The sequence below is a fragment of the Leptosomus discolor genome, chromosome 24 (assembly GCF_034619465.1).
Source record: "Leptosomus discolor isolate bLepDis1 chromosome 24, bLepDis1.hap2, whole genome shotgun sequence".
Lineage (NCBI taxonomy): Eukaryota > Metazoa > Chordata > Aves > Leptosomiformes > Leptosomidae > Leptosomus > Leptosomus discolor.
In genome coordinates this window covers 4,038,947-4,053,101 of record NC_141414.1, presented here as the reverse complement: position 1 = coordinate 4,053,101, position 14,155 = coordinate 4,038,947, and the positions used below count along the sequence as shown (strand labels likewise).

The following is a 14,155-nucleotide window of genomic DNA, read 5'->3' as shown; positions in this document are numbered from 1 at the left end:
TCGCTCCTCACAGTCCCTGGAGAACACTTAACATGAATTTCCCCAGCAGGAGCCGTGCAGCTGGCTTGTGCTCACCCTGCCCCGAGCGCACCGACCTCACGCCCTTGTCCTGCCCTGCCCTCCCCCGAGAGCCCCCGGCAGACGAGTCCCACCCGGCTAGCCCCACACGGCCAGGGCAGAAAGCACCGTGAGAGGCAAATTCCCTCGGGGAGAGGATGGAGAGGGCAGCCGGGGCGCTCGCAGTCTTCCAGGGCACGGCAGTAGCCTGGATACACCTGCCATGGAGCTCCACGGGGGGCGCGGGCCCCCCTCGCCGCCCTCCGCCGGGGCTGTCTCCAGCACCTCCCGCACTCGCTGCCCCCGATAGCTGCTCCCATCGGAGCTGACCCCAATCCCTCCCTCCCCCCGCCGGGGCTGTCCCCGATTCCTCCCCACACAGGCGCCATCCCCCCAGACCTGTCCCCAATACTTCCCCAAGCACATGCTCTCCCGACACCCCGCCCCCCGCTCCCGCTGCCCCCATTACCCCCATCGCTGTTGCCCCCAGGGCGGCCCCCGTTACCCCCCCTCTGTCGTCCCCCTCCCCGGACACTCCCCGCTGCCCCACCGCCAGCCCCCGGGCAGGCCTCGTTACACTCCCAGGGCCGAGGTAGCCCCGTCACCCCCACCCCTGCCCGACCCTCCGGGGGCGGCCCCACTACACCGCGAGTCCCCGAGGCCACCCCCGCTCCCTCCCGACCCCCAGCTCCCCCCCGTTCCTCCTCCGAGGCTGTCCCCGGCCCGGCCCGGCCCTGTCCCCCCGCGGCCCCTGCCCCGGCGCTCACCGTGCCCACCCTGAGGCGCGGCGGCCGAAGTCCCGCTCCCCCGAGCCTGCCGCGGGGTGCGCTGGGAAAGAGAGTCCCGCCAATGGCCGCCGCCGCGGCGCTCCTCGCCACCGGGACTACACTTCCCAGCGTGCCCCGCGGCACGCCCCCACCGCTCGTCACGTGAGGGGCCAGCCGGCTACGGGGCGTGGGCTGAGGCGCGGCTGGCTCCGCTACGGGGGGCCGGGAGGGACAGAACTGTCAGCGGGCGGAGGGGCGGGGGCGCGGCCTGCGCGCCTCACCTGGGCCCCGGCCCCGGCCCCGGCCCCGTCGCCGCTGCGGGTGCTTTGTCACAGCCCGTTCCCCAGACGGGTGCGTGGGCCGGGGCAGGGGTGCGTGGTCGGGCCCTGAGGGGTGGGGGAGCCTCAGCGGTGGCGACAGGACCGAGGAGAGGCCGCGACAGGCCGGGGGGGGCTGCGGCCGGCAAGGCTGAGGCCCGCACGGGCCCGCGCCCCCATGGCCGTGACCCCAGTTCTTATGAAATAACTGTTAAAATCCCCGGCACCCCTCAGTGCGAGGGGGCACAGTGCAGGCCGCACGCCTCGGTGTTGGCATGGTTTTCATTTCAGGGAACCCAAGCGGGTTTGGGACAGGGGCTTCGTGCCGCATCCCTCCTGGCAGACCCTGCAGAGGGGGCGCCGGGGCCGGAGCTGCTTCGGAGGCACCCGTGGGCTCTGCCTCCAAACCGTTATGGCATCCAGCTGGCGGCTCTCACCAAGATTTAGTTCCCGGGGTTGGGTAGGACAGTTGATAGGTGACGGCTGGATTTGGGACTCGGGGCTGTGTGGTCGTTAAGGTCAATAACCGCTGTCGTTAAACTCTGATTTCATTCCAGAATTAGGTAAATCAGCAGCAGCGACAATGGAGCTGGTGCCTGGTGCTTGTGTGACTTCCCTCCTCCTGCAGTTCAGGAAAGGAGGGTGGGGATGGTTGAACAGACAAATCACTCTGAAATCTTTGTGCTGATGCAGGCTGGCAGTGCTGTGCTGGGAAGGCCTTGCCCGGCCACGCTGACAGCCAGACTTACACACTTTCTCGATTTAGACACTTTTTTTTTGGCTCTATAGCTCCTTAACTCCTTATTTACACTGCATCAGGCTCCCTAGCATAGGCACCACGCCGTCTGCAAGGTACCAGCTCTATGTAAATGTCGTTAATTTGGCCGTACATAAACCCTACTCTGCTTTTAAAACATTTACAAGCCCTGGGGCTTCTGTAAATGCAGAACTGTCTTCTGTAACGCAGCACTCCCAGCTCCAGGCTGTGTGATTCAGCCTCATCCCTCTAACACTTAGTGGAGCAAATGCTGAGGCCTTCACACCCCCAGTCTGCAAAGTTTCCCGAAAATACGGGCCTTGGGGGCTCATCGCTTGTGTTCGGCCCCTGCTGTAGGCAGGCTGCCAGCTTTGCTGGGGGTGGCTCCCACAGCGGCTATTTGCCAGCTGGGCAGGCGTTTTTTGGGAGGGAAAGATCTGACCTTCTGCCTCAATCGATCTTGGAAGCATCATGGACATGCAGGGAATATTTTAGCTATAAACCAGTAGAGGTCACTCCGCCTCAGTAAATCCAGTGCTACCGGAGACGTTGGGCCACCAGTAAGAGAGGCAGTGCTTACTGGGAGAAGGCGCGATGGGCAGCGGGGTGGCAGAGCCCAGGGATGGGGACAGCGGGCATCTGGGTCACCCTCGGAGCGGCAGCTCCGGTCCTCGCTGTGCCTGGTGTGGGACAGACGAGCGGGCGGTCCCGTCCTGCAGCCTCTTGCTGAGGGTGTTCGGGCTTCCAGGGGCCCCTTGAGCCCCTTCTCCGTGGGGTCCCGCGGGCTGCAGGTGCCAATGCTCCTCCGGGCAATTCCCAGCACCTCCCCTGGAACTGAAAGGCCGTTTTTCATCAACGTGGTTTGTTTAAGGAGTAGCTCTTTGCAAGGGAGTTTTTAATGGATTTCCCATGCTTGTTTTTTGTTTTTTTGTTTTTTTTTTTTTTAAAAAAAAAGAATAAACTTGACTTTTGTGGAAAAAGACATCTTTTCAAAACTGAAGACCAAATCAAAGTGTCGGCGTGCGGCAGCGTGGCGGGGCCATGGGCTATTACACCCCCATCGCTGCCGCAGCCCCGGAGGGTCCCTGCATACTCCCGCGCCGGACGCAGCGGTTCCCCTGCTCCCGGCTGCCCCAGCTCCGCTCCCTCCATCTCCAAACGGGACGATAACCCTTCCCCATGCCTCCACGAGCCGTGCCGTGTTTCTGGCTGTTCCCAGCTCTCGGTAGCAGCCAGGTTTTATCCCATAATATATAAACTCTGCGGGTGGGAACCGCAAAGGGGGACGTGTTTTGCCTCCTGAGAATGGCCGAGCGGTAGTGGCTGGGGAGCCAGCGAGGCGAGACCCTGGGATTTCCTGACCCTGCTGCTGCAAGGATCCCTTGTCATGATCTTGCTCTGCTCCACAGCTCCCGGACAGTTCAGCTGCTGCTGCCGAGGGACACAACTGCTCTGGATTTGCATGGGGAGCGGGGAGCAAGCACCCAGGTGAGATTTTTTGGGGGGAGCAGAAAGGGGAAAGAAGGATAAGACTTGGATGCTCGAAACCCAGCGATACCCCTGAGCCAGCTGCATCCTACTGGAGAGGAGTCCTTGCATCCGTGTCCGTGTATCCAGGGCGTGTATCGTCCGTCCTTCCCTCTTAGGACTGGGTGCTGTTTGACAACGAACCCACGTACCCCTCACCCCGAAATGTGTCCCCAGTGCTGCCAGGCACGGTCACTGTCCTCACCTTGGTGGTGTTGGAACAGGAGTTTCCCCAACGAAGCCCCTTCCCAGACCTCGGGATCCTTCCCAGCCTGTGCCTAGCTTTAAGCGACCCAGAAATTCCCTCCAACGTCTAAAACCTGCCCTCGTGTCCAAATCCTGCGCTGGGTCAGGGCTCCTGGGACGGCTTGGTCCTGAGCTCACTGAAGAGGCTTTCCCGTGATTTTGGGGGCTTTGCTTCCAGTCTCACCCTTTGCTAAAATTAGGAATCACAGTCACTATTTCCAACATTTTTTTTTTTTTTACCTTGCAAAACAGACTTTATTTTTCTCCCTGTAAATTTTGTGCAATATACATCTATATACCTATAGAATACACCTCAATAAAAAGGGGTTTGTCCGTATGTTATATTACTTTTTATTTAATGTCATGAAAAATTCAGACAACGCTTTTGTCCTTAAATAAACATTTCTCCCTCCCCTGCCCCTCCCTTCCTAGCTGACTGGTCCGAAAGAGGAAATCTTATTTAGTTATTTTCTTTTCTTTAAAAAAATAGAAATTACAATCTTACAAGACAGAACATTCAATGAGAACAGAAGCATGTTCCTAAATCTAAAAAGTAAAACATTTCCATAAAACCTGTCGGTATCTACAGGTAGGTGTGTGTGGAGGGTGGCAAATGGAAAAAAAAAAACGTTTTCCATTTCTTCCTTTCATTCATAGAGATAAAAAATAACATAAAACCGACGGAAACTTTATATATTTTTCTCTTTTGCACCAACATTCACAAGAATATATATTATATATATATTTTATCCATTTTTATACACAGTGTGAGGGTTCTGGAGGTGGAAACGCACACTCAGCTAAACTGCCAGAGCAAACAAACAAACAAACACAAAATTAATCTTCATCTGGAAAAGAGCGATCCCTCGCGGCCGAGGTTGCCCCGCTCGAGGGAACCGCTGCTGAGGTCTGTTCGGAACCAGAGCGGCCAAACGCCTCACGGCCGGCGGGACGGGGACATCTGCGGGACGCCGAGGGCCGAGCATCGGAGTGAGTCGGGGGTTTTGGGGCTCCCGTGCGTCATCTCCGCTGGCCACACGCAGCTCCAGCGCAGCAGAGAGCGGAAATCTCCCTTTTTCAGGCATTTCTACCCGGGCTTTTTCATCCGCCCTTTCCCTACGAGCTCGACGCCTGGCTCTGCCGAGCCGCTGTCTCTTGGGGGCACGGAGGGACCTTGGCACAGCCGCCGCTGCCCCGTCTCTTCGGGCGAGCCGAAAGCAGGGGCTGCAGCCAGCGGCGGTGCCGCGGGGGGTTCGGCGCGCCCTTGCCACCCCTTTCGCTGCGCGCCGCCCGGCAAGAAATCATTTAATCGACTTGAATCATTTATCCCCTCCCAAGAAATCGTTTAATCAACACGTCGGTTCCTCTAAAGAGAACTTAAAAGTGCAGGTTCCCGCAGTTTGGCAGGTTGAGTTACACGTGTCTAATGCTCCCAGTCTTCCCTAGATTCCCACGGGGGCTTTTATTGCTCAGAATCCAAAAATCTCTCCCATGAGACGGACGCTGTGTCACGAGCCGGAAAAATGCAACCGGGGGTCGAGGGCTCAGTCCTTTCCCGAGTTAAGGTGCTTTCTTGGTGTCTTTGCCGGACGAAATGAAAACGGCGACGGTGACCCTTGGTGCACGTTGGCCGACGAATTCCGAGGACGTACAGAAGGGTGTGTGCTTTCTTTTTTTTTCCCCCTCCCAAACATTTCAAAACACCCGCGGCTGCTTCCTCCGCAAAAGGGAGTGCTGCTGTCCTGCAGGACCGGAGGGCGAGAGCCCCCTCCGCCAAGCACATTCATTCTCTCGCGTGCTTTTCCCTGCAGAGAGGAGCCGGGAAGCGAATGGTGCTGTCGGAAATGATTCCTCAAAAAAAAAAAAAAAAAAAAAGGCACAACCCTCTAGACGAAAAAGGCAGGACTCGCTTCTCCCCAGCTTTAGGATCCGAGAGGGCAGGAAACAAGCACGGCGCATCCCCGCCCCGGTGAACGCTGCGCTGGAGGACGACGCATTGGCACTCAACATCGCGTGGGGCCGCTGGGAGCCGTCGCCGGAGCCTGGGCTCGGACGCCAGCGGGGAGAGAAACGAGGCTGCCGAGCTCCGGTCCTCTCCGAGCCGCAGTTCAGGCGGCGGTTGGCAAAGCCGGAACGCGCCCGGCTCTACGTGGCGGGCGGCAGCTGCCGGGGAGCAGCACAGTCCCGAGTTTTCCTCTGCCTTGTACCGAAGCAGAAATCCCATCGGCTTCCCGGTGAGTCTTCCCTGGTTGAGGTTGGTCCGTGATCTTCCCTAGGAGGTCTTTTAACCGAAAAGCATGAATATCCCCTACCACCGCTAAGAAAGCTGCTTGTTTGGTCTGCGGGGTGCGGTTGTGGGACTGAAGGTCTTCGGCTCACGCTGGAGACGATCCAAGCTGCCGGAGGATGGGGGTGGACGCACGAGAAATCAACACGAAGTGGGATGGGGCTTGGGATTTTAGCCCTTTGTCGGCAGAAACCGGGGCTGCCTCGGAGCAGGTTTTTCCCTTGTAGCTTTTGGCATTTGCGGCAGGAGGAGCAGGAATAGGGACGGAAAAACCATCTGCAGAGCCTGGCTGGGGAGTCCCTCGAGCAGCCCCGCTGGCTGCAGGCTATCACAGCATTGCCCCACGAATCCATCCCTTCTTTGCCTTTGGAGCCTCCCAAGCTTGGAGCAGCAGGTCCTGACCACTCTGCGACTTCCCAGGGAAGGAATAAGGACCCTTCCCTTCCCCTGGACCCCAACAGGCAGTTTCTCTCCCTAAAAAGCTCCCAGGTGCTGCTAAATAGAACACAAGCCCCAAAATAACAGTTCTGAAGCGCTCCTTCGGGGGAAAAGCCTGGGTCCGACTCGCCCTGCAACAGCAGCCACGGCCGTGCTCCTGGTGGTCCCAGCACGGGAAGGGGGGACCTGGCAGCGGGACCAGTTGTGGGCTGGGCGGAGGAAAGGCCACAAAACCCCCTCTGGGTGCTGAGCCACGGGCCAGTTTTAACAGTCTCGATAAGAAAACGACACACAACAGCCAGCACCCAAAGAGCCACTGCCTGCGGCACACACGTGGGGCCAGGCTCCGAGCCCCAGCACCCGCACCAACGCCTGCCTCTGGAGGGGAGCAGCCAGGAGCTGGGATTTGGCCACAGTCGCCAGGGCAAAGCCCCTCTTCGAAAAGCGCTGGGGGTGCGGAAAGGTGGCCCGAGGCGGGCGGCCCTGCCGGATCAGCTCTGGGCAGCTGGGGAAATGCTGCGACGGAGGGCACGGAGACGCCGCAAAGCTCTTCCCCGCACCGCGCTGGGCTTCCTTTCCCTCGAACCAGTCTCCTCCACGGGACCATCCTGGGCTGAGTCCCTCCCCGGCCACAGGCAGTTCTTTCTCAGCCAAGCTCCTGAGGTCACCCCGTGCCCTGTGGGCTCGCTGCACCCATGGGAGAAGGGAGGAAGCCAAGGCTCTGCCTTCACCCTCTCCTCAGCTCCAGCCAGGAGCCCAAAACCAGCCTGGCTCACCCCTATTCGTCTAAGTCTGCATTGCCCCTTCTTTATCCCATGCCTTGTGTTTGGGTTAAAAAAAAAAAAAAACAACAACCAAACAACAATAATTAAAAAAAAAAATAATAAAAATCAGAGACGGCGAGTGCAGCCAGGACAGCGGGAAGGGCCATGCTGCGAGGGCGGCAGCGTGTGCGTGGCGTGCGCTCCCCTGGATCCGTGCACTGCGGGGAGGAGTCGGTCCCTTACACTGCCAGGAGCATCTCCTCTCCCGAGCGGAGGTTTCACATTCATTTCACTGGTATGGCAAAGTCCGTTTGCTTTTTTCCTTCAAGGTGCTTTACATTCAAGAGCTATTGCAATCCACAGCGAGGAAACGGGGCCGGGGAGATACCCCAGCCCCCCAGGTTCTCTTGAGTTTGATTATTTGATTTAAATAAACTGCCCCAAACCTCTGAAGTTTAGTTCATCTTCAAATTTTGGGGAACTCGAAGGGGGCCGGCAGCTCCCAGCCTTAGCTCTCCCGTGGGTCGCTGTACTGAAGCTCCGAGTTGAAGACCTCCTTATAGAGGGGTGGGAAGTTCATGGCAGTCTCCGGGTGCAGGAGACGGAAAAATTCCAGCTTGTCCAAGTGCAGGTTGCAAATGGTCTTCATCAACGGCAGCTTGGAAACCATCTGCAGGGAAAGAAGGAGCTGGTGACCGCTGGGTTCCCAGCTAGCATCCCTCACGCCACCGTTCCCTCTCCCTCGGGGACAACCACGTGGGTTTGGGGACCACTGGCTCTGCCCAGCACCAGGGGCACCAGTAGACACCCCAACCTTTGGTCAGCTTGGCAGCAACGTGGCCTTGCCTCCAGACCCACGGCTTTCCACAGGAAACCCAGTGCCCGAGAGGGCACGAGGAGTCCCCCACAACCCCCCCTCCCCGTCCCAGCTCCGTCCTGCCCAAAGCATTCCTGAAATGGCTCCTTTTGCCCCAAACACCAACTGCCCAATGCATCGGGCTCAGCAGCACGGGGCCGCCTACGGCACAGCTGCCTCCACCTGTGCCGCGACAGAGATGCTCAGCCCTTGGAAAGAGAAGTTCTCCTCCTCCTCCAACAGGTCCCAGGACTCCCCCCCCCAAAAAAAAAAAAAACCCGTGCGTGGCTACCGAGCTCCGGCACAGCCACATCACCAGGTCAGACACCTCCCCGTGGCACACGTGCCAGGCCCTGGCACCGATACCTTCGAGAGCTTGTCCTCGGTGGAGTGTTTCTTCTGGATCTCGTGCTGCAGGGCCACGTAGATCTTGTCCTGGAGCTTCTGCACCTTCTTGGACTCCGTCAGCCACGGGCGATCTGCCAGATACAGCCACATCAGTGCCACCTCCCTGAGGGTCTCCCCCCAGGACGGTGCAGTGGCCTCTTGCTCTTTTAGCCCTTCCTGCTCTCTGGATGTTTTTGGGGATGATGGCACAGCCAGGCAGCGCCTCTCCACACCCCGACCCCGCTGTGGGGCACGCAGCTCCTCCTCCCACCGAGGAGTTTCGGCAGATGCATTTTGTACGTTTTCAGATGCATTTTTTCCCCCCAACCTCCTTTCCTGGGAATAACTTAAATCACCCACCAAGGAAGCAGCACTGAGGTTGACAGGTCAGCTCTCCCCAGCTTTGGCATGAGACACCCCCCTCCCCAGCCAGTCCTGGCTGTGGCAGCCCCCCCACAGCCCCCCGCCCCGTACCCGGGGAGAGCAGGACAGCGGCGGTGAAGAGGGCGAGCTCCTCATCTGACAGCTGCAGGCGGCACAGGGTCCTCCCCAGCTCGAAGACGGCACCAATGAGGTCGTCACAGCCTGATGGGGGGGACAGCGGGGAAGAGGGGGACGTCGTGGCTCCACGCTACCCGGTGGCACCCCTGCACCCCCACCCACCGGATGACCCCAGCAGCCCTCAGGTGCCACTTTCGGGAGATGGGATGGATGAAGGGGGTTCCCAGCAGAGGATGCCCGGCATCGCTGGGCTTCAGGATGAGGTAGAAAGCGGGTCGTGACCGCGGCGCCCATCACCGTGATCCCAAAGGGGGTGGGAGCACACGCAGGGGAGTCTCCCCCCCCTCCTGCCCCCCAGGGATTCAGCCCAGCCGCAGGGATGCTGGGTTTTCACCTGGACACCAACCCCAACCCCCTCCGGGCGGGGAAAGGAGGGGAGAGCCCCGAGAGGGACGCAGCGAAGCGGCTCTTACCGAGCGACTTGAACATCTGCACGCCACCGAACTTCCCCTCGAAGAGGACGGTGTTGTTCAAGGGGTTGAACGCGCGGATCATGCGGATCAGGAGCACCTCGAGGCAACCTGACGTAGGCAGAGACAGGGCAGGCGAGGGCAGGGCAGGGCAGGGCAAGGGGGTTTCCATCATCCCAGGACCAAATGTAAGAAAGAGGAAAGCCCCCAGGTCGAGTTTGAAGTCCAGATTGTTCATTCCCAAGAGCAGAATGGTTATTCCAATAAATCCAATTTGGGTTTCGGGTGGGGTTTTTTTTTTTTTTAGGTTTCCAGTGGTGACCACAATATTTCACCAAAGGGAAATATTATCCAGGCATTCGCAGCCGGACCCAGAGATCAATCGAGGTCATGGTGGAGCACCCGAGAGAGGAGAGGGTGAGAACAAAATAAATAAAAAGAAAATGGAAGGAAGAAATGAAAGAATGAGTTAAACTCCAGCGTGTCGGGCACAGCCAGCTCTGGCTTCGGGGCACAGCACCCTGCCGGGACGCTGGCACACATTCCCTGTGCTGGGTGAGGCTCTCAGCTCCCCAGCCCTGGAAGTTTAGGGAAGCTTTTCCACCTTTTTTTGGCATTTTGGGGGCTTTGCACATTCAGCTTCCTCGCCTGGGCACGGCATTGCCGGCTCGAGCAGACGGACGGGTGGGGGACACAGGTGCGTGCTGCTGTGTCCTCCTCTTCCCAGTCTCTTGCTGGGAGAAGAGGCCAATCCTTTCCTCTTCTCCCTCCCTGCTCCCTTTTGGGTTTGGCACCCTTTTTCCCAGGGGAAAACCTGCTGTGCTTGCTTCCATCCCAGTTTCTGGGTGACATTTGGTTGAGGGTGACCATGGAGAAAAGCCTCTGCCCGGGGTGGCCACTCCCCACGTCCCTCTCTATACCACCGCCTTTAAACACGACATTCAGCTCCTTCCAGCCCAGTACCTGCTCCCCCAGCACCAAAGCCCAGCCCAGGGGCAACCAGGGTGGCGAGGGAGGGGAGATCCCAAGAGGAAACCACTAGCCAAGAGAAAAAGCTGGGATATGCCTTCGGCAGCACGGCTGCCGCTCGGGAAAGGTGTTGGAGACGCGAGGGGGACGGCAGGGACGCGAGGGGGGCAGGGAGGCGAGGGGGACGGCAGGGTCCCCCGCTCTTACCGGCTTTCAGGAGGATGATTTGGTCGTTCTGGCAGAGCTCCATGAAGCCGTCGATGCGCTTGGCGAACTCCACCACGTACTGGATGGCGTTGGAGATCTGCAGCGAGCACTGCTGCCACATGGCCTCGCAGCTCTGCCGGCACAGTGGGGACGCCCCTTAGGGCTCGCTGTCCCCTCCCGCTGCCACCCTGGCTCCGCTGTCCCCCCCTGCCCCATTGCACGGGGCAGGGAAGGGACCCAGGTGCCACGCCGCCCGCGAGGGCTGGTGGCACTAGGACACCTGGGATGTGACCTGCCACCGCCACCCACCCACCCTCCTAATACTGGGCTTTTGCGGCTCCAAAAGCGCCAAAAGACACCCCCTCATCCTCCTCGCCTTCATCCCTGCCTCGGCGCAGCACTGGGGGACAGCAGCGGCCCTTGCTGAGGGCTGCCGCAGCTCTGGCCGTGGTGGGGAGCCGGGGGGGGGGGTCCCAGCAGCGGCACCCACCTTGCCCTGCAAGGCGCGGACCTCCTCGGGGGAGTAGAGGCTCCACGCCAGGCGCTTGAGCTCCTCCGTCGTGTACTGGCACGTCTCCAGGTGTGACTTCACCACGTTCTGGGCCACCCGGTCTGCAAGGCAAGGGCAGGGGGTGGTGAGTCCCGGGGACCCCGCCAGCTCCCCTGGCCCCACAGCCCAACGCCGTCCTCTCCCGGTGTCCTGGGGGCTGGAGGGGCAGAGCGGGGCTCACGTGTGGTGTCACGGCGCTATGAGGACAGATGGGGCGTTGGGGGCTGTCCCCAGGGCAGAGGGGGGGGATGCGCCGAGCTCCATCAGTGCTCAGCCCGGAGGAGGGGAGGCCTTGGGGCTGCGAGCAAGCTGGCTCGGCGTCGGCACCCGGGGCTGGATGCATCCTGCAGGGCGCCGGGGGCTGCGTCGTGCCGGGACCGCGCCGATGCTCACCGATCTCGAGGACGGAGATATCGGCAGCCAACTGGCCGCCCTCCAGCGCGCCGTGTGCGAACAGGGCTGGCTCCAGCATCAGCTCGTAGATGGACTCCTGCTTGATGAGCGTGGCATCGGCCACGTCCAGGCTGGACTGGTCCGGCGAGGGCTGCGCTGAGGCGAGCAGGTCGAGGTTGTAGTAGGTGCTGCTGCCGTCGGGGGTGAGGGGGAAGTCGAAAAGGAGCCCGTCCGACAGCGTGGAGATGTCGTCCAGGTCCGAGAGCCCGCTGCTGACGCTGGTGGTGTAGACGCGGCTCAGGGGCTCGGGCTCATCCTTGGGGCCGCCGCTCTGCTCCTGGCTCTGCTGGTGCTTCTGCACCTCGGCGTAGAGGCTGTCCCGCTGCTTCTTCGACATGCGCCCGAACTTCACCGCTGCCCGGGGAGGAGAGGACGGCCGTGTCAGGGCAGCTTCGCCCCCGCAGAGCAGCAGCCGTGACCACCCGCCCGCCCTGGGAAGGGTCCTGGCTCCCGGGGGAGCGTGTGGTTTGGGGGTGTACGAGCCCCGAGCGGGGCAGGGGCCCCATCGGACGCAGCCCCTGCCCGAGCCCGACCCTGAGTCAGACAGAATCAATTTCAATTTTCCCATGGAAAATGCAAAAGCATTTCTTGCTTCCCAAAACCGCCTCGCAGTGGGCTGGCCCCGCTGAGGAGGGGCGAACAGGCCCCTGGGGACCCCGGGCACAACTCACCGTCGCGGGACATGCCCAGCGCCAGGCATTTCTGCAGGCGGCAGTGCTGGCAGCGGTTGCGGTTGGTGCGGTCGATCAGGCAGTTCCTCTGCCGGGAGCAGGAGTAGCTGGCGTTGTTCTGCTGGCTCCTCCGAAAAAAACCCTGCGTGGGACGGGGAGATGTTGGGAAAGTGCCCAGCGGGATGCCAGCCCCCGTGGCCAGCCGCTCGCCAGCACCCATCTCCGGACATCCCTGGGCTCACCTTGCAGCCTTCGCAGGTGATAACGCCGTAGTGGATCCCTGAGGATTTGTCTCCGCAGATCTTGCACGGGATCACTTCGATTTGGGCTGGGGCAGAGGGGAAAAAAAGGGGAAAACCACGGTGGTTAACGATGGCCGCCGCTGAACCAAACGAGGGGGATGGCCCTCCCTCCGTGACAGCCGCAGCGCTGCTCGGCAGCTGGGGAAACTGAGGCACAACAGCTGGACCCGCTGGCAGCTCAGCCCTTCCTGCAGATCCTGCAGAGATGCTTGTGCCTCAGAGAGGACCCCAAAAGGGCCCATGCAGGGGTACGACGTGGTACCCCCGACTGCTCCCCCGTCCTCTCCAGCAGCAAGAGACAAGTAGAAAAGCCCTTTGAGCTACAAGAGCGCAGCACATCTGTGCACCAGCCTTTCTGGGACCCTGTTTTGGAATCACTCCCCTTATTTTTCAGCCGGTGTGTGCACACCGTGGGGGCACCCAGGACAGGGACATCCTTGACACAGGGACCATCCCCATCCCTGAGGCCACGGACGCTCTCCTGCCGGGGGTCTGGCCCGAGCAGAGGTTCTGGGGGGCCTCCCTGCCCCCTCCAGCAGCTACTTGGAAGCCCAGGACCAATATAGCCATCACCAGCTCAAGGTCCCGGCCCCCTTCCCCCCGCAAATCCGCTTCCCTCCCCGCTTCTGCTTCGCTGGCACTGAGCTGCTAATAGGCTTCATCCTCCTCATTTTCCAGCTGCCCCAGATCTGGGCTGGCTCTGCCCACCCCGTGCTTGCCGGGGGCGGGGGGGGAGGATGCGGGGCACCCCCCGGGACTCGTACGTGCCTCCCGGCATCTCTGCACCCTCTAATCCCCGCTCCAGCCCCCGCGCCCCCCGGCCGGGCTCAGCCTGGCGTCGCTCTCAAGGGTGCTGGGCAGCCGCTGCCGCGCCAAAATAACCCCCGCGGCCAGATTATGGTTATTTCAAATCTCTTGGGCCTGTGCAAATCCCCGGCTCGGGTAATTCCCTTCTGCCTCTCTTCTCCCCTGGGAGCGATCGGTTCTGGTCGAGTGACACGTTTTGTGGGTTCCTGCCGGCGGGGGCCACCTCTGCGGGTGACAGCCCCGATATTCAGCCAGCGCCAGCTGCACCCCATGGTGCCCCGGGGGCCCTCGCTGCTTTGGGGGAGGCTGGGCTGGGTCAGCATGAGCCTCACCGTGCAGCGGGGCGGCCAGGCTGCCATCGGTCCCCTGGGGCTGCCATCGGTCCTCCCTTCAGAGCAGACTTGCTCCCAGCCATAGAGGGGAAGGACTCACCCCAAATCCGGACACAAACGGAAAGACGGATCTCTCCTCCATCCATTGACTCACTGCTGAGCTCCTGCTCCAAATGCACCAGGCGATTTTGGGGTTCACCCCCCGCCAGGGCTGCCAAGCTGGGCTTCTCCCAGGGCTGTGTCATCGTCCCCCAACCCCAAGGGGGTCACATCCCACCCCTGCCCCTCCCCAAAGCCTCTGCTTCGGCAGGGAGCAGGCAGGGTTGGCCACGGCATCCTCCCATCCTCCAGTCCCAGCCCCGGCCCTGACTCCGCACTGGCCCGAGGGTCACCCCTTTGGCAGGGGATGGAGGCACTGGCAGGGGCACGTGCCAGCACCCCCATCACGCCCGTGGGCTCCCACAACCATGACACCCCCCAATTCCCTGGC

The 14,155-nt window shown here is 60.9% G+C and overlaps 1 protein-coding gene across 1 annotated transcript; it reads right to left on the bottom strand.

Moving 5' to 3' along the window:
* Positions 1-7,668: 7,668 nt before the first annotated feature.
* On the bottom strand, positions 7,669-13,910 carry LOC147413767 (nuclear receptor ROR-beta-like). The gene is made up of 10 exons (XM_086477739.1): positions 13,766-13,910; positions 12,467-12,552; positions 12,225-12,366; positions 11,494-11,907; positions 11,041-11,162; positions 10,551-10,683; positions 9,378-9,485; positions 8,878-8,988; positions 8,383-8,495; positions 7,669-7,830 (listed from the first exon to the last, which is right to left on the bottom strand). Exons 1-10 carry the CDS (start codon positions 13,908-13,910, stop codon positions 7,669-7,671), a joined length of 1,536 nt encoding a protein of 511 aa, XP_086333865.1.
* Positions 13,911-14,155: the final 245 nt, after the last annotated feature.

Excerpts from the sequence above, each read along its gene's own strand:
- LOC147413767 (XM_086477739.1), bottom strand. The coding sequence starts at position 13,910 with ATGACACAGCCCTGGGAGAAGCCCAGCTTGGCAGCCCTGGCGGGGGGT. Across the intron at positions 12,553-13,765 it reads CGTTTGTGTCCGGATTTGGG|CCCAAATCGAAGTGATCCCG; the intron begins GTGAGTCCTTCC and ends CCTCTGCCCCAG. Across the intron at positions 10,684-11,040 it reads TCCGCGCCTTGCAGGGCAAG|AGCTGCGAGGCCATGTGGCA; the intron begins GTGGGTGCCGCT and ends CTGTGCCGGCAG.